General features: G+C 43.0%; 1 protein-coding gene across 1 annotated transcript; it reads right to left on the reverse strand.

The window, feature by feature from the left end:
- Positions 1 to 3,272: 3,272 nt before the first annotated feature.
- On the reverse strand, positions 3,273 to 12,339 carry GZMK (granzyme K). The gene is made up of 5 exons (XM_066360842.1): positions 12,229 to 12,339; positions 11,784 to 11,931; positions 6,314 to 6,464; positions 5,294 to 5,563; positions 3,273 to 3,588 (listed from the first exon to the last, which is right to left on the reverse strand). The coding sequence occupies exons 1-5, from the start codon at positions 12,290 to 12,292 to the stop codon at positions 3,427 to 3,429; spliced, it is 795 nt and encodes a 264-aa protein (XP_066216939.1). The 5' UTR covers positions 12,293 to 12,339; the 3' UTR covers positions 3,273 to 3,426.
- Between the last annotated feature and the right edge of the window lie 7,602 nt (positions 12,340 to 19,941).

Consider the following 19,941-nt stretch of genomic DNA (forward strand, 5'->3'; position numbering starts at 1 on the left):
ATACTTTGCAGCTCATGTCCAAGTCCCAATGACCGCTGCTTCTAGCTGGGAATGGTTCAGGTAGACTGGAAAAGCCATTTGCAGCATGTGTGGATAAGGAGCTTCTGTTCTCCTCTGCCTGGAGAGATGAGACCAGGTTGCTTTTCCCTGGAGCTCTGTGACTGTGGCATGGTAAAGAGAACCTTGGGATACACTAAGCAGTCTCAGTATGGCTTCTTCAGTGTTCCTTGGTTGAAGAGTCCTCTTAGTTTAGTCCAAAGTTGGTTTTTCCAGATGATAGTTCTTGAAATTAGTTTGTAATCCACTTTGGTTCTGGGAGGTAGATGTTGGTACGTCCGCCTACTCCAGCACCATCTTGTCTCTCTTTTTGAGAGCTTTTTGATAACTGTTTCTATCTCTTTTGTTGTAATCGGTCTGTTTAGGTTTTCTGATTCTTCCAGATTGATTTTTTGAAGATTATATGTTTCAAGAAATTTGTCCATTTCACCTAAGTTGTTTAATTTTTTGGCATACAGTTCTTCATAGTACTTTCTTACAATATTTTGTATTTCTGTTGTGTCAGTTGTTATTTTTCCACTCTCATTTCTAATTTTATTTATTTGAATCCTCTCTCTTCTTTTCTTGGTGAGTCTTGTTAAAGGTTCATCGATCTTGTTTACCCTTTCAAAGAACCAGCTCTTGGTTTCATTGATCCTTCATATTGTTTCTTTAGCTTCTATGTCATTTATTTCTGCTCTGATCTTTATTATTTCCTTCCTTCTACTACCTCTGGGCCTTACTTGCTGTTCTTTTTCTAATTCTTTTAGATGAAGGGTTAGGTTGTTTATTTGAGCTTTTTCAAGCTTCTTAAGGAATGCCTGTTGTGCTATGAACTTCCCTCTCAGGACTGCTTTTGCTGTGTCCCATAAATTTTGAGTTGTAGTTTGCTCATTATTATTTGTTTCTAGGAATATTTTTCATTTCTTCTTTGATCTCATTGTTAACCCATTCGTTATTTAATAACATGCGTTTTAGTTTCCATGTGATCGAGTATTTTTCAGTTTTTCTGTTGTGGTTGATTTCTAGTTTCATGCCATTGTGATCAGAGAAAATGCTTGATATGATTTCAATCTTCTTAAATTTGTTGTGACCGCTTTTGTGTCCTAACATGTCGTCTATCTTAGAGAATGTAGCATGAGCCCTTGAAAAGAATGTATATTCTGCTGCCTTAGGGTGAAAGGTTCTAAAGACATCTATTATGTCAAGTTGATCTAGTGTGTCCTTTAAGTCTGCTGTGTCTTTGTTAATTTTCTTTCTTGAGGATTTATCTAGTGATGTTAGTGGGGTATTGAAATCTCTTACTATTATAGTATTGCTGTTGATTGCACCCTTTATTTCCATCAAAGTCTGCTTTATATATTTAGGTGCTCCTATATTAGGTGCATAGATATTTATGATGGTTATATCTTCCTTTTGGATTGCTCCCTTTATCATTATGTAGTGACCTTCTTTATCTCTTACTATATTCTTTGTTTTAAAGTCCATTTTGTCTGATATAAGTATTGCTACCCCAGCTTTTTTTTCATTTCCATTTGCATGAAATATTTTTTTCCATTCTTTTACCTTCAGTCTATGTGCATCTTTTGTTTTAAGGTGTGTCTCTTGTAGACAGCATATGTACAGGTCCTGTTTTCTTATCCAAGCTGCTACCCTATGTCTTTTGTTTGGATCATTTAATCCATTTACATTTAAGGTTATTATTGATATGTAGTTGTTTATTGTCATTTTATTCTTTAAAGCTGTATTTCTCTTTTGCTATATTCTTTTCCCACTTTGATCTGTTTACAACAGGCCACATAATGTTTCCTGCAGCACTGGTTTGGTTGTAATGAATTTTTTGAGTTTCTTTTTGTCTGGGAAGCTTTTTATTTCTGCTTCAATTTTAAATGATAGCCTTGCTGGATAAAAGAGTCTTGGTTGTAGGCTCTTGTTCTGCATTACTTTGACTATTTCTTGCTGTTCCCTTCTGGCCTCAAGTGTTTCTGTTGAGAAGTTGGATGTCATCCTTATGGGGGCTCCTTTGCAGGTGATAGCCTTCTTTTCTCTAGCAGCTTTTAATATTTTCTCTTTATCATTTAGCTTTGGTATTTTAATTATGATGTGTCTTGGTGTAGGTCTCTTTGGCTTTCTCTTTAATGGAGTTCTCTGTGCTTCTTGAACTTGTGAGACTCTTCCTTGAATCAATTTAGGGAAGTTTTCAGCTATGATTTAATTAAATAAAGTTTCTATCCCTTGTTCTTTCTCTTCTTCTTCAGGAACCCCTATGATGCGGATGTTATTTCTCTTCATGTTGTCACAGAGCTCTCTTAGAGTTTCCTCAGACTTTTTGAGTCTCTTTTCTTTTTTCTGCTCTGCTTCTGTGCCTTTATTTATTGTGTCCTCTAACTCGCTGATTTGATCTTCAGCTTCATCTATCCTGCTTTTAATTTTTTCCATTGTGGTCTTCATTTCTGATATTGTATTTTTCACCTCTGATTGATTCTTTTTTAATATTTCAATATCCTTTTTTATACTTGCTATCTCTTTATTGAGGTGTTCGTAATGACCATCCATTGTTGTTCTAAGATCCCTAAGCATCCTAACAATCATTATTCTAAACTCTGCATCTGGCAGTTTGGTTATTTCTATATCACTCAGTTCTTTTTCTGGAGATTTCTCTTGTGGTTTCATTTGGATTGCACTTCTCTGTCTTCTCATTATGTCTGTGTGTTTGGATGTGTTGTTTGTATGGATGGTTGAGTCTAGGTTTGGTGTTGTCTGCCTCCAATTTTCAGTTGTATTATTTCTAGGACTTCTTGGGTTGGCCTGCAGGCATTTTTGTATGTTGTTTTAAATCTTGTTTGGAACAACATATGACTAAGTACGCAATGAGCACTATCCTAAATATTTGTAGAAACTTTGGTCATTCTTTCTTAAATTGCACTGGGGCATTTGAATGTACTATCTCTTATTTTGAATGTACAGTTTAGGATGGCGCAGCAGGAATCACAATGTATGCCTGGTTGATGGTGGCACTGTCACTGTCTGCTTTAATCTCCTTCTTCCCTTTTGGGGATTGTGGGTGAAGTGAGGGGATATGTCCTTTGTTGCATTTATTTTCATAAAAGACAAACAGAGAGTCTTTTAAATTTTATTTAGAGTGAAATCATCACAGTGGACATACATCTGTGAGACAGTTTGGAAAGAACGTAACTCCACAACAAGCTTGGTCCTTGGGAGCAGGAGCAGACCTTCACTATGTCCTACTTTCACTACACCCAACGACATCTGAAGATAAAGTTGGCCTGTAGAACATATTATGAGAAGAACTAAAAACAAACAAACAAATAAAACAAAAACAAAATGAAAAAAGAAAAACTGGCAGAGCTAAGAAAAGCATTTGTAGCCTTAGTGTGCAGGAGGTAGGGGAAGGTTTTTTTTGATCCAAGCCTGGAATTTCTGGATGAAGACGATGTAAATTCCAGGTTTCTTGGCCTCCCCACATTTATGGCCTCCAGAGACCAGGCCATAGAAGGCCCCTTTGCAGACCAGCGGGCCCCCTGAATCACCCTGGAAAGAAAAGGGAAAGATACTTAGTAAGAAGCTCTTGAATTTTTCCTGCCATCAACTTTTGATGACCCAAGAGATTATTCAGTCAGACCTTTGTTCCTTTGTGGCCTAAGGAGTGTCTGGTATAGCCCCTGACTTGGTGGAGGGTGACTGTGTCTCTGTCCAGGACCATGGTTCTGTCGTCCATCTGTCTGTCCATGTCCCTATCTCTATCTGTGACTATGAATCTATACATCCTTTGTAATCAGTGATGACTGAACTAGCTTCATCAAGGCAATGGGTAGACATAAAGTTTGAAATAATTCACTGAAATAAAAGGAATATTTCAAAGTGTGAATTTCATTTTGGTGTTCCAGGATCTGAAGTCATGTTGCACAGGAGGATGTTGTTGCGAATGTCTCTGTGGCAGGGATTCTATCGTCTTATTGTCTCTGTATTGTGTTTTTCCCAAGTTTTCATCCTCGCAGGGTTGGACTTGGTGCTCTGCATGTGCACAACACTTAGTAAATACTTGCTCAATAAGCTGAGTCTTGGGGACTTACCCTGGCAACAGACCATGGAACTTGAATCGGTCAAGAAAAGCAGCAGGGTGACAATGGACCTTTGCCTCTGCTGCCCCTCCCCTGCCACACAGTACCTGGAACTCAGGTCACCATGAAAATACAGTTAAGAGTTACAAGAATGAAGGTCTGGGGGCACTGCACACACATGTGACCTTGGAAATCATCACACCCTCCTCCCCATAATCACACATATAGTGTGATGTGAATATTGTAGTCTAATTTTTTAAAAAATTGGCAATCCATCTGTGCTACTTATTTGTCACCTGTCACCATAAACACCTATTTCTTTTTTTTTTTTTACTACCTCAGGAAACAAGGCTTTGGAAAGTATGAATGTCATTCCTTAAATTAGTCAATTGGGCGGGCAGTCAGTCAGTCAATGTGATTTAAGAAGCACATGTTATATATTTGAGCTTTTTGCACTGAGTCTTAAAAGACCTCCTTATTAATGTAAAAGGTGGCTCTTTTTTATTGTGACAGAGACAGAGAAAGTCAGAGAAAGGGACAGATAGGGACAGACAGAGAGGAAGGGAGAGAGATGAGAAGTATCAATTCTTTGTTGCGGCACCTTAGTTGTTCATTGATTGCTTTCTCATATGTGCCTCGACTGGGGGGCTACAGCAGAGCGAGTGACCCTTTGCTCCAGCCAGCGACCATGGGCTCAAGCTGGTGAGCCTTGATCAAACCAGATGAGCTCATGCTCAAGCCGGTAACCTTGGGGTCTTGAACCTGGGTTCTTCGCATCCCAGTCTGACGCTGTATCCACTGCGCCACTGCCTGGTCAGGCTAGAAGGTGGCTTTTTTGGGGGAGGGGGAGTTATCTTCCAGTCACCACTAGCGACCTCAGAGTTTGCAGGCTTTCCACCTTTGGGAAGAAGCCTGTAAGCTCATCAGAGATCGTCTGTGACCCTGATGAACACAGATCTAATGAGCATGTGTTTTGTGCTGGGGAGGCCCTCACAGTTCACTCACAGTAGAAGGTGAGGACACAGAGGGGCTGTGTGGAGTGGGGCGGAGCCCAAGGAGTGGCAGTTGGTCATGTGTTCCCTGTGCCCCTCGTCCTCAGTGCCGGTAAGCAAGGGAAGCCCTCCCTGCCTGGAGAACGGTGCTCTGAGACGCGTCCTCACATGGCAGGCTCTCACCTGGCAGGAATCCTTCTGGCCTTGGGCATCTCCCGCGCACACCATGCTTTTAGTTATGATGGGGTTGTGGTTGTAATAAATTTTGCTATTGCAAACTTGGCGACTTATGACAGTGACAGTGACTTCTCGCAGGGTGTCGGAGGGGTTTAGCAGTTCTGGGTTCGTGGCGCCCCAGCCAGTGACCTGGCATTTTGTCCCGGCTCGGATGTCATTTCTGGTGCTCGGTGGGAGCAGCTGGATGTACTCGTTGAGTTCTGCAGCCGTGTGAAGCTGACAGATTAAAAAAGAGAGTAAATGACCACTCATCCCCCAGCCGTCTTGTCTTCTGCTATTAGCCTGAGTGGTCTATGTGTGGTCCCCATTCTTGGGGTGGCCCCTCTTCTTGACTCTGCTTTGGTGGTAGGCTGCAGCTGCGTTTGTGGTGGCCACTTTTCAGAGCAGACGCTCCAGCCCCCGAGAGCTCAGCGGTGCTGGGGGGCGGGGGCTGACGCTGAGCAGGAATCTGGCCCAGACTCAAATACAGTGGCCTTTGCTCTGGACTGGATGGTTTTCGGTGGAATCACATCCATAGGTCATGACTGAGGGCTGGGCTGCTTCCTGCTGGATAGGACCCTTGAGGATGGTCTAGACTAAAGCTGTAACTCACTCCTGTGTCCCTGAAGTCACTTGGTTGGCTCTGTTGAATGAACAACTTGGATTTCTCACTTGCTAACGGTAAAAGCATTTGGGAAGGAAGCTTTCTGTGTGGACCCTTGGGCCTGTCAGGCTGTTCCCCTCCCACGTCATATCTCCCCACCCCCCCACATGATGTGAGCATCAGAGTTGTTGTGTAAAGACGGCCCTGATGCGTTTGTGATAAATTCTTGTTTCTTCCAAGTAAAGCGGGCTCTTACCGGCTATATCACATTCCCCTCCAATGTGAGGAGAGTGCTAACAAAATCCTTCCATACAGATGATTTAACAACTGAGTTGGGTAGTGTAAAAATGTTGGAAGAATCGGAGGAAGGCCGTGCTACATACCTGGACCAGCATAATATCATTTGACTTGGGATCTGATGTGAATCCTGAGAATGGTTTGAACTTTATAATCTCAAATATTTGTTTGGAGGCCTCCTTTTTTGAGAGAGAGTGTGCTCCTAAAACCACTTTGTAAAACCGGCCTCTGGTAAACCTAGAAGAAGCAAGGAGAATAGGAAGCAACAAAGTGATGCCAAAACCCCCCAGTGAGGGGAAAAAATGGTAGGGAAGTTGTAGACACACAGGGACAAGGACCATCTTCAAGGACCATCTGTCTAGGATTCGGTGGTGACAGAGTTCTCAGTGAATGCAAGTGTGAATGAATGTCATCAAGGGCCAATGGATGACACCTCAAGCCCCCCTCACTCCAGCTCCCCAGCATTGCGAACGAGTATCAGAACTGGCTTCCTACTGTGGGAAAAAAAGGAGTGAAATACTAATTGACTAACATCAAGTTTACAACAAACCTGTGTTAATTTATGTTATAAAAAAGGAAACAATATTTTTTTTTGTTTTTTTTTTACAATTTATTTATTTTTTACATTTTTTATTTATTCATTTTTTAGAGAGAGGAGACACAGAGAGAGAAAGAGACAGAGAGAAGAAAGAAATAGAAAGAACAGAAGGAGGAGCAGGAAGCATCAACTCCCATATATGCCTTGACCAGGCAAGCCTGGGGTTTCGAACCGGCAACCTCAGTGTTCTAGGTCGATGCTTTTACCCACTGCACCACCACAGGTCAGGCAAGAAATGATATTTCTTGAGTTTGTAGGTTGAACTTGATATCTATCATCAAGTTTTTTTTTTATTAAGTGAGATAAAATATGCATAACATAAAAGTCACAATTTTAATCATTTCAGATATACAGTCTGTGGCATGAAATACATGGACATTGTTCACCCATCACCACTGTCCATCTTCCCAGTGTTCAATGGGTTCATAATGAACAGGTGAAAAGACTCAGCTTGACACTTGCTAACCTGGTATGTTGAGATATCCCTCCAGGCAGTAAGGAGAAGGACAATCCATTCATGTCTGTCAGACATGCTCCTGTGTTCTGTGCCCTCAATCAGAAAGATGATTGGGAGAAGAAAGAAAAACTGTTGTTAGGGTGAAAAAGTGCCACTAATTTGAAATGAGGACACTTGAGGGTACATAGTGATGGATAATTCCATTGTGCAGATTTAGAGGCTATAAACTGGTGAGTCCAATGAAGAAACAACAGCTTTTTTTTGTGTGTTTCTTTTTTTTTTTTTAATCATCCCTGGTCATAGAGAGTTCTAGTACCAGCGTTCCAATAGTGCCACAATGGATCAGGTTACTGTGCGTTGAAGAACATTACACTCACGTCTAATTAGGAAAATAGAAATGATATTTTGGAAAACCTGACAACACTTGGGAGCCACTTCGAGTCCTTTTTTAGAACAAGGGAGGTCTATTTGTTTACTTACATATCAATATTTCATTGGTACCTCAAAGAGGGGTCAAGGCTGATTACAAAAAAACCCCATACCCATGCATATGGATTAATAAAGATGAATACAAATTAAAAAGAGCACAGACACACAGAAAGGGAGGGGCAGGCCACCTGGGTCTGAGGACCGAGGGTATGACCACAGGGCGAGTTGGCATGTGGCAGCTCTGTGGCTGCCAGGAATCACCACTTTTTGGTTTCAACCAAAAGCATTTATTTTGGGAATTCCAGCTCTATTTGTTGAAAAGCTCGCTTATTGCAAAATACAGCTGGGAATAAAATTTCTCCAAGGATGTGGATGGATTGGATTTCCTAGGATTGACTCAAACTCAAATTCAACATACTCCCTCCACTCAACGCCCTGGAGGGGAAGGATGATGGAAACCCCAGGACCACGTTCTAAGGGGAAAGATGGGCACATGCGTGAATGGCTAAGACAAGGGGGTGCTGCGGGGCTGTGGAAGGTGAACTCTGACCTGGGGAAGGGAGCTGAGAAAATTTCTCATCTGCCTTCATTGTTTACCAATTTCCTTGATTAGTTAATGCCTTTGAAATGTTTTGGTAATTTTTGTCTCCGCTGGGACAAGTTACTACTAAAAACAACCCAAGCAGACCACCTGTGCTCTCTGAACTTCCCACTTCTGTATACACTTCAACTTCAACCGGTCCCACCAAGGTCAATTTCTCTGCTCACGCCATCCATGCCAGTACCTGCGTTCTGGGATCCCACCTCCTTAGCTAAGCCAGGTCTGAACTACACAGAGGAGCATTACAACACTGGTGTTGTTCACTTGTATAATTGTATAGCATAGTGTTCTCCATGGGTGGGCTTTGGACCACAGCTTCTGAACCATCTGGGGGTGTCTGTTTAAAATGCAGCTTTCTGAGTCCCCTCGGACTTACCTGTGTACAGAGCTGGGCAATGTACTGTTTCCAGTTCATCTTTCTGCTTGCTGAAGACAACCACAGACACTGTCTCTTCTGAGCCTCACGGGGACCCTGCTCAGTGTTCTCATAGTCAGTGGGCTAGATATGCCTTACTACTTGTGGAAGGGTTATTTGGCCCAAAGTGCCACACATTCAGTAGGGGAATAAGGACCCAAACCCAGTTTTTGAGACTGTGTCTAGTGCTTTTTCTACGACACATCTGGAAGCCCTGTGCCCAGCCGTCTTGTGCCCACTTGGCCAGTCTGCCTGGGCACTGAGCAGGCTTGGATCTACATCTCTGGGTCCCTATTCTTGAGGTCTCTTTTGCGTGAGAGGAGGGAATGACTTGGCTGCCCGAGAGGGGTGGTCACAGTTCTACCCCATCAACACAATTAGGTCAGCAGGTCTGCCCCTCCGTGATTACCGTGGGGGGCATGGGTACCAGATAACACTAGACAACACCCATTAAGTTGTTGTGATGTGCTGGATTTCGTGTGGAGCCTTCTCCATATTTTCTCTCATTAAACCTCACCACAGCCTTTGTGAGGGAGTTATTATGATTATTCCCAATTTGCAGATGAGAAGATCGAGGCTCCAGTGAATTAACAAACTTGAGAAAGCCCCACAGAGATTAGGATGCAGCTGCCAGTGGGACAACAGCTCAGTTGGTTTGAATCCAGATCTAAGTTTTTTAGTCGTTCTGCTCTGGAGCCTGCGTAATTCTGATGGAGTGAGGCCGGGAGGCAGGGGCGGTGGGGACTCTCCTCTGATCACTGGCTGGCTGGGGGAAGGGAGGGGGAAATGCTTAGTGAGGGAAGGCACCGGAGTAGACTTGGGAAGACAGCAGACAAGAGCTGGTGAGAACTTTCCTTCTGATAAGTTAAAAGTTGAAAATAAGATTATATGAGAAGTTTTTTGGGTTTTTTTTTTTGCAAGTTTTCTTTTATAATTGGCACAGCAACTAATAAAGGAGCCAAGACACTAAGTAGTGAGCAGGGGGCACTGAGCTCTGGTCTCCCCCACTGTTTGCTGGAGGGGATGGGGTTAGCAAGCTGCTCCCACAGGATACTGGGAGCACATTTGCGGGAAGCCACCATCAAACTATTTCATAAATATTTGGGATTTCATAAAGCTTAATATTTTTCCAAGAACCAAGCCACTTAATGACTTGACACCCAAATGTCCTGTAGAGGAAACCTGACCCACATAGTCTGGAGTTTTCAAACTCCAGCCGTTCAGAATGGTATTTAGCAACTCTCTTTTTTTCTTTTTCTTTTTCTTTTTCTTTTTCTTTTTCTTTTTCTTTCTCTCTCTTTCTCCTCTCCTCTCCTCTCCTCTCCTCTCCTCTCCTCTCCTCTCCTCTCCTCTCCTCTCCTCTCCTCTCCTCTCCTCTCCTCTCCCCTCCCCTCCCCTCCCCTCCCCTCCCCTCCCCTCCCCTCCCCTCCCCTCCCCTCTCCCTCCCTCCCTCTTTTCTTTCTCTCTCTCTCTTTTTTCTAAACTCCAAGACCTATTTCCACTAATTTGTCAATTTGGCAATTCACCTCTACTGAGCCAAGTCCACTTGATAAAATTGAAAATTCAACTTAATAATACCGTTGATCTTTGGATAGCACTTTATGGTTTGTAAAAGACTTTACTTACTGCATTTCAAGCTTAGCTAAAAAAAAAAATCCTCCAATTTATTTCCTTCTTTCTATTCAGCATTAATTAAACATCTATAAGAAGTCAAACTCTTTGTCTGGAGAGATTAGACTCTATGTCTGTGCACAAAAGCATAACAGAGTTTGTGCGTGTTTTGAATAGGATGAACATTTATTGAGAGCCACCCTTCTGCCTAGCTGGTCCCCAGGGGCCAAGTGCCCTGAAAGGGCAGAAGTGATGGGGACACAGGGTGTTTTCTAGGACAGCAGGAAGCTCATTTAAATAAAGTTGCCACATTAAGTTGGAAATTAGTGACTGGCTAGTTAGAAATAAAATAGAAGTTCTCACTATTCCCAGGCTTCAAAATTTCTAATTTGTATTCAAACAGTCTCATCAATGGGGCGATCAAACAAAGATTCCAAAACGAGGAGAAACAAGTCAACTGAATTGTCCCTTTCTATAGAGCAGATGCCTACAGAGCAAAGCGTTATGGCCAAGAGATCCTTAAGTGAACACTGGAATCTTTCGAGGAAAGAAGGCCCATCTCTTCTTAGCTTATTCAGGCAGAAACATAAGAAGAAAACATACAAACAAACAAAAAACCAACCAAACAAATCCTTCACACAAACAAACAAACGAAACAACACCCAATGTGCTTTCTACTGCTTTTCCTTTTGTGATGGCTGCAGAGCCCCAAGAAAGGTTTTGGACTTTTTTTAAGCTGGAGTAAGGAAATTGCAGGCTGAAACAGACTTTGAGAAGTTAGCGAATACCTTCAGAAAAGCTTTTATTTTGAGTGTCCCAGGGAAAGAACTCTCTCTCTCTCTCTCTCTCTCTCTCTCTCCAAAGCATCTATAACCATCTGTGGGCCTCACCTCTGGGGGTGAGGGTGGGGGGCATAGGAGTTAATGTAAGGGGTCTAAAAATCCATAACAAAGCCAGATCCTCTTCCTCCTCCTCCTCATCTTCCTAATAATAATAATAGTAATAATAATAATAATAAACTGCCACTTACTTGTACTTACTATGCGCTAAGCATACTCAAATAATTATATAGCTATTTTTTAGTCCTCAGAACCCCATGAAGCAGGTACTTCTATTTTTATGAAACGGGGAAGTGGAGATGCAAATGCAGGTCATCTGATCCGCTGGGGAGCTGAACCACCCAGCCAGGCCAGGACACTGCTGTTCCCACTGTTTCTGTGGTTGCCTTCTCTGCACCCCACACAGGGTGCAATTTGCCCAGTGGCTTGATGGGAAAGGTAGACCAGTTCTCCTCGACAAGAAAAACCCAGGACAGGAAACGTGGATGTACGTGAGAAATATAAAGTCCCCATGGCAGCCAAAGGCAGGTCAGAGGCTCTCCTGAGCCAGGCGAGCTGTGCTCGCGAACTTGAGAAAACCATGGAAGCGACAGGGTAGGGACTCACCGGTGGTGGCAGTGGGCTGCAGTCAGCACCCACTGCGGGTGGATCAGGACCCCTCCGCAAATGTGATTGCCTCTGTACTGGAGGGAAGCCATAAACGGCCTGGAGTGAGGGGACACCACTCTCCCTCCTATAACCTCCATGCTGATACCTACAGAAGAAAACAATAACGCTTTAACACACAAAGAAAATATAAGAAAACCATTTCAGGTAATTCTTCTTTGGACAGGCACTATATCATTTTCAAAGGTTAAAAACAAAACAAAACAAAACAAAACAAAACCCGACAATCACCAAACAGTTATAATTGTACTTATGAACAGTTGTATAGAACACTTTATAGTTTCGAGGCATAGACAAGGTTGTGAAAAATCATCGTCGTTTGTCAAGTAATCATGCAATCAATCACTAGAAATTCGTTTAATGCTCACATGGGGTAGATACTTACACTTTGGAGTTATACAAGCCCCAGATAGTAGGAAAAGCAGAGAAAAGGAAGAAAACGTAACCATTTTAATGGCTTTGATTTAAGAAGCCCGGAGGAGACACTCTGTGCTGGTGAAGGAGGAAGATTCTGAAGACCAAATTTTGTTCTTGCAAGTTTTTAACTTGCTTACCACAAGTGTTCTCAAGGTAAGGGTTTTCACACCTAAGTGCAAACAAGTATAACAGATGTATGCTTTTAGCAGTTTTTTAGGAGTTACATGTGCAATAAAGCATTCATTTCTGGACTTAACCACCTTGAATATCTGTGTGTGTACTCACATTATAAATGGTGAAAGAATGAGAGATATCCAAGTTGTAAGAACTTAAATGAAAAAACAAAAAAGAACTTAAATGAAGTTTCAGACAGAGATGTTCATTGCTCTAAAGGAATACTGACCATTTTTCCTGCCAGAAAAGAGTACCTAGCATATTTAGTTTCTCTCTATCCCTTGTTTGGATGCAGATTCATTATGCAGAGAGACAGCACAAATCATCTTTGTGTTACAATAAAGGCTTCGCTAAAGCCTGGACATCTTCTGGAGAAACCCATACGCTGCATAGCAAACTTATTCCTAGTCCTGCCATTTTTTCTCTAAATTTGGACAAATGAGGTTCAATTTTAGTGACATTTTGTGTGTGTGTGTGTGTGTGTGTGTGTGTGTAGAAGATTTCATAATATTCTTAATGGAGAACATTGGCAACATATTTTTAATTCTGTATCTCTTTTCTACTCATTTTTTTTTAAAATTGAAAATGACCTTGTGTTTATCCAGAGGTTTAGTAATAATAATAATATCTTTTAAAAATCAAGGACTGTGTTTGGTGCCCAGGAACAGGTGGCAATGCATGGCCAGGTCTCTACACCACTTTCTTCTTCACCTCAAAAGCTGTTAGATCCACAATTCCATGAATTTCTGTTTTCCTTAGGTTCTGGTCAACAGTGCAAGTGTTATAAAATGAATGCAAACAGACAAGCCAGGCACCCCAAACCTAACTACTATCCAGAGACATTCACCAAATTACCTTGAGTTAACAGATCTTACTTTCTTATTTTCTGAGATATATGTATCCTAGCTTCTATTTTTTCTTTCTTTGGGAAAAAAATGGATTGAAATCCAGGGCTATGATACTGCCAGATTGCAAGAGACTCCTACCAAATTGTTGTTTTTTAGCATAAGACAGTAGGAACAATCATATCATCATTGTATAGTATACATGATAATTTAATAAGTGCCTTACATTTTTTCCCCAAAATTCTCTTTTACACGATTATTTATCTATTTTTACATCTGGCATCTGTGAGGAAGAAAGATCAACTATTACATTTATGTCGCAAATGAAGAAATAGGTTCAGGGAGTGTCAGCAAGTTGCCTAATGCTGTGTACACATCATACAACCTGGACCGAATAATTTTGCCTGACTCAAAATAACATGCGTGTTCATCGATGCACTACCAGAGCACAGAATTTGAAAGCAATAGCCTGTTTTCACATTACAGGGGATCATGTGGCAACAGTACAGTTCTCTTGCATATTAAGCAAGCAGCATTAGCAAAACTTCCTGCCACAGAGACCTGTGGGTGAGACAAGCAGGAACCTGGTGAAGAAAAGTCACAGACTTAATAAACCAACCTGGTAAGTTGCAGCCAGATGTCCCTGTGAAATTTCAAGGCATCTTTGTTCCTCTGTGTCCAGTGGTTCTGGGAACATAAAGATGACCGTGTGTGCTCCATGGAGGGAATTTGAACTATGAAGAAGAGATGGTGTAAAAGATACAGCTGCTTCTCTGTGGGGGTTGGGAGGAAGGGAGCATGGTTCAAGCATGTTTCAGCTGCTTACTTTTTCTGAGTAGGTAGGACAGACATTCGCACAGTTTTTTACAAATTACTAAGCATCTTCCATGGTATTTCCAGGGAGGTGGTTCGCTGGAGGTGACCGAGCTAGCAGGTGGCAGTCAAGTGTTAAGCCCTTATGTGCAGACTCTCTGCTCTCCTGTTGCTCCCACCTGACCCCTGTCCACCTTGCTTTGAGACGTGTCTGGGACTCAGACGCTCCAAGAGGCACTGACCCTGCCCAGGGAAAGGAGTTAGCCATGCGCACTGCGGTCAGACACGGGTGAGATGTAGTTCACTGGGAAGGACAGTCTCATAAATCTTCCCCGCAGCTGACCTGAAAGACTCTGAGCATCGCGTTGGATTCATAGCACCGAGTTCTTCGGTTTTGGCTTTGGACGGATGCGCTGGCTCAGAGGATTATTTGTTATTATGCCAAGGACCCTGGATAGAGAACAGCGGGTGTGTAACATGAGGAGCTGGCGATCTCGCTTATTTCTGTGGAGTCTGCTGCCAGGACAGCGTGTTTGCTTTGGATGGCTGTGAGCAGGCTGCTGGCTGAGCAGCGCGGGGCCCGGGCGGCGGGGCTGCCTTCCTGCGTCTGCGGCCTTGATGGTTCCCAGCTCTGCTGTGTCCAGCTGTCCTATCAGCTGCTCTGGGAGATGCTGCCTTGGGGTTTTACTCTCTCTGTCCATTTTCTCTCTCTGGCTCCTCCCTTGTTTCAGGCGACCCTTAGAGAACAGCTGTCTGGACGCTCCAAAGGCCACAAGTGGCTCTCGCCCCGGGGCTGCCTTTCTTGCTCAGCCAGACACCTGCTTTCCTTAGCCACGCCCCCAAAACCCTGTCACTCAGAGCGTGGTCCCCACACCTGTGCATTTCCCGTCTGGGGCAAGGCAAGGGCTGGGATTGAGAGCCAGAGTTTAGAAGCTGTTAACAGCTCTATGCTAATTTATTTAATTAAATGTCATTTAATGTCTGTTCAATCTAATCATAAACTAGGGCATCTAGTTTGTCTGTCTGTTTTTAATTTAACTTTTCTATCCATCTGTGTTGTGTTGTCCTAGAAGAATCAGTTCACAATGGACTGAACCTAAAACCAAACACATTAACAAGCAAACAAAACCCCCAAGCTCCCGAGTCTTCTCCACAGATCTCTCTCAAGCCCTTCCTGTCTCTTCTCTTTTGTCCTCCTTTGAAAAAGCTTCCTGGAAACCAAGGTTTCCAGAACTTTCCCGGCTCTCCAAGCCTCCCAGCCCCAGGCACTTGAGGTCAGGATTTGGCAGAATTCCGCTGGGCTCCTCCTCTATGGCCCTCTACCTTTTGGGCTGTGGTTTCTGTCCACTTCTGAGTTAGCTAATTTGATAAATGAATCTGCTAACAGTTATGGGGAAACAATGGCAGCTTTGAAAATCAGAGTGGGGAGGGGTATTGGGTGCTGTGGGGTGACATTATACCTGGAGGCACCAGGAAAATAGAAATCCTACTTCGGATGACAGCCATCCCTCCCATGAGAGCCCTTAACGTGGGTGAGCTTGAGAACAAATGACAAAGGAAAGCAAAGTGTACCTGACTTGGACCTGGGGCTCTGGCTGTAACCTCACTGCAGGAAGCTGGCTAAACTGGGTTGGGATTAGGGTGCACTGGCTTTTCCTTAGCTGCTGAAGTTTAAATACTCAGAAAACTGATCTACGACCTCCCATTGGTGGAACGATGGAGGTGATGATGGAATGGAGGGGAATTTGTTTTAGCTTATTCCACCGTAACTTTTTTTTTTTTTTTTTTTTACAGAGGAGAGGGAGAGACAGAGAGAGAGAAGGGGGGAGGAGCTGGAAGCATCAACTCCCATATGTGCCCTGACCAGGCAAGCCCAGGGTTTCGAACCGGCGACCTCAGCATTTCCAGGTCGACGCTTTATCCACTCGCTCCACCACAGGTCTCCACCGTAACTTTTAATCAGGACATATTTTGCATATTAATTCTCTTCCTTGATGCCCCCCCCCCCAGCAGTATTCCTACCTGCCACTCATTACTGAGTCAAGTAGCACAGTCACCCTTAACTCTTCTCCCAGGGTGTTGTGCCGTGACTGCATGGACGGGAGGTGCAGTGGGCGGGCACAGGACCTTGGCATAGGAGCAAGCACCGGATACACCTTGAGAAGTCAGCCCATGGGGATTCCCCAACACTCTGGGATCTGGCTGCCTGCTCAGACAATCTCCTCGTCTAGGCTTCTTCTCTCCAGTGGCCCCGTCGTAACACCTTCTTCTTTTCTCCTTCACGGTGGCTTTCGATGCTCACTTCCGCTGAGTTGCTGTGTTCTGGGAGGGATGGGGAAAGTTCCACAGGGGGCAGTCCCTGCGATGTCACTGGACCCAAAGCAGATCACTCACAGTGTCTGCAATAGATGTCCTAAAAGATTTACACATGTGAATATCCTTCCAGGAGGGATGACCACCAGAGGAGAGTTTGCAGCCCTGACCTCTGTCCCAAGCAGCAGGATTGTGGGGACTGGCCTGGCACAGAGCAGGTGAGGACTTGGATGAGCCTGGTGGGGTTTTAGGGAGAAAATGGTAGTCAATATGAAGGTCAAGTCAAAGGCAAGATGACTGGGAAAGAGCCCAGTGATAACAACCAGGAAAAAGGTCAAGCGGGAAGGGAAGGGAGGAATGAAATATTGTAGAGGAAAAAAAGAAAATGATCAACTGGGGATGGAGGCTTTTTAATGGAACCTTGCTGTTGATATTTGAACATCTCAGAGACCATGATATGTCCCAAGCCAATACACGACCTTCTTACAGTAGAGACAGATGTGTTAAATGGAATGATCTTGTCATAGTGAAAACAGTGCCGCTGTTTAATCAGAGTGGTTTCATATAATAAAGTCACAGAAGGCAAAATAGTAGGTATTTCAAAGAAGATGATCAGGAATGAGAGAAACACAGTAATTGCTAATGGCCATGCTGAAACTCAATACATTGATTCAGTATGCCTTAATTTTTCATTTACAATGAATTCTAGTTGAAGTTGTCACACAGTTCTAAGTATGATAGAAATACTTTTTCTAAAGGCTGAGGATTGATCAAACATCACACCACCCCCACATATTTGCGCATCCCCCCACCCTACCCCAAACCCACTTAGTCCTGAATTCTTACCCTCCTCTTTATCACAAATAAATTTCAAGGTGGATCAAAGATTTTCTATGAAGAAAATGAAATCACTGTAAACACTAAACAAAATGTTAAATTAAAAATAACATTTGAGAGAAGGCAGAAAGGAAGGCACCAATAAGTTAGAGCAGGGGTTGGGAACCTATGGCTCCCGAGACACATGTGGCTCTTTTGATGGCTGCATCTGGCTCACAGATAAACTCTTTAATAAAAAAATAATAATAACATTAAAAATATAAAACATTCTCATGTATTACAATCCATTCATTTCCTACTGCTCATGTTCATGGTTGCGGGTGGCTGGAGCCAATCACAGCTAACCTCTGGGACAACACCAAATTTTTATTGGATAATGCCTAACATACATGAGTCGTTGTATGGCTCTCACAGAATTACATTTTAAAATATGTGGCGTTCATGGCTCTCTCAGCCAAAAAGGTTCCCGACCCCTGAGTTAGAGTATATAAAACTTTGACTTTTATAAGTAAAAAAAAATCACCATCAGCTATAGCCAAAAACATACAAATGATATGTCATTTGTATTGAAAAACATTTCCCCCTAAAGAAAATATCTTTAATATATGAAGGACTCTTACAGATCAATCAAGAAGATGAGAATAACAACAAATGGGCTTGATGGGGAACAAATCAATATCGATATAAATAAGACAATACTTTCGCTTCTTCTGTGTGCTATAGCCGGGAATCGAACCCGGGAATCCTGCACACCATGCCGATGCTCTACCACTGAGCCAACCGGCCAGGGCCTAGGAATGCCCTTGTTGATCAGCTACCCAAAAGAAAATTATTTGGAGCAACCATGACAGATCGAGCAATTCAGTCTCATACTATTCATCACCAGAATGCTGCAGCCCTGTGTAAACAGCTTCAACTTTCTCGGGAAGCAGCATAGCAGATTGGGAAATCCTGTCCAAGGGGTCCTATACTACAATCTGCCCTAACTTCATTTGGAGTTAACCCTCAAGGACCCCTACCAGGACAACTTTGGCAAATGGATGTTACTCATATACCTTCATTTGGCAAACAGTCCTATGTCCACGTTACAGTGGATACATATTCTGGATTTATAGTAACCTCTGTCAGAGCAGGAGAGGCTGCTAAGCATGTTATAGCTCATTGTCTGTATGCATTGTTCTATTATTGGATTTCCTAAACTAGCTAAACTGAAAAGGCTCCTGCATATGGAGCAAAAGCATTTACTGTATTTTGTCATGCTTACAATCTTTAAAGTAAAGGTATTATTAAAATGTACCCAGAAAATATTTTAAGGTCAATTTAAAAAAAATTTTAAAAGGGGGTAGTCATATCCTGGAACTCCTACGAGTCTACCATATCATGCTTTTTACTAAAAAAAATTTAAATTTCTTTTGAATGCTGATGAACAGGAGACGCCAAATCTTTTTCGCCTGCAAACTACTACCTTCTTTATTTGATCCAGCTAATAACACTGTTTTGTTTTTTCCCAAATAGCTCCAGATATATGGAAAAGATTTATATAGGCGGATGGGGATCCTCAAACCCCTCAGCGAGATTTTCTGAGCATGGCTTTTAAGATACCTAGAGGCAGAAAAAACCCAATAGAGATCAGGGGAACTACCAGCTTTTAGGATACACCCTTAAAGGCTCCAATGCCCCAAAAGGGTCTCATAGGATGCCATCTGGGTCCTGCTTCAATAGTGAAAAGGAAGGTCATTGAGCTAAAGCCTGCCAGACTTACATGCCTCTGCTGTGAGGAAACAGGGACACTGGAAGGTAGGCTTCCCCCCTCACTCCTCTAAGGGAGGGTTCAGTCTCTTCCAGCCCCGTTCCAGCTACCTATGACCTAACCTTGCCCAGAAAGCTGGGGTTTGCCACTGAAGGCTGAAGGGGCCCAGAGCCGTCAGCCCCATCTACTACACTGTGGATGAGCCTAGGGTATTTCTTCCAAGAAACAGGTAAACTGATCTCATTTGCACAAGGGCCACTTAACTATGTCTTGCCTGAATAGTCAGGTTTTTTATTCTTCCCTCGAAGATCTCTGTTGTGGGTATTGATAGTCCTATTTTCTGCTGCTTTGTTTAATATATAGTGTTTCCTTTTTTCCTCCTACCTCAATGCCCCACTCATATTTCAGGCTGGGACCTACTCCTAATTTAGAGCTCTCTTTTCCCCTTTTGCCAACTTCTAGTATGAATCTACCTTTGCCACTCAGCTTAGTGTATCCCAAGGTTCTCTTTACCATGTCACAGTCGCAGAGCTCCAGGGAAAAGCAACCTGGTCTCATCTCTCCAGGCAGAGGAGAACAGAAGCTCCATATCCACACATGCCGCAGATGGCTTTTCCAGTCTACTTGAATCATTACCAGCTAGAAGCAGCGGTCATTGGGACTTGGACGTGAACTGCAAAGTATAGAATGGTGACAACAATTCCAGTGCCATGCAGACTTTTCCTGGATGTGGACTTTTCCTGGACTCCTGCTCCTTGTGACAGCTCCTAACAGACTGAACTGGGGTTAGGTTGCATTTTTCAGGGATTTGGCATGGTGTTGGGGCCAACTTGGACTTGGTGAACATGTTAAAGACACTACTCTTTTATGGATTCTTGCTGTATTGGCCAAGAGTTTGCTTAAAGGCTTTAATCACTGTAAAAAAAAATAGAAGACTAGATAAAGAAGA

The sequence above is a fragment of the Saccopteryx leptura genome, chromosome 1 (assembly GCF_036850995.1).
Source record: "Saccopteryx leptura isolate mSacLep1 chromosome 1, mSacLep1_pri_phased_curated, whole genome shotgun sequence".
NCBI lineage: Eukaryota > Metazoa > Chordata > Mammalia > Chiroptera > Emballonuridae > Saccopteryx > Saccopteryx leptura.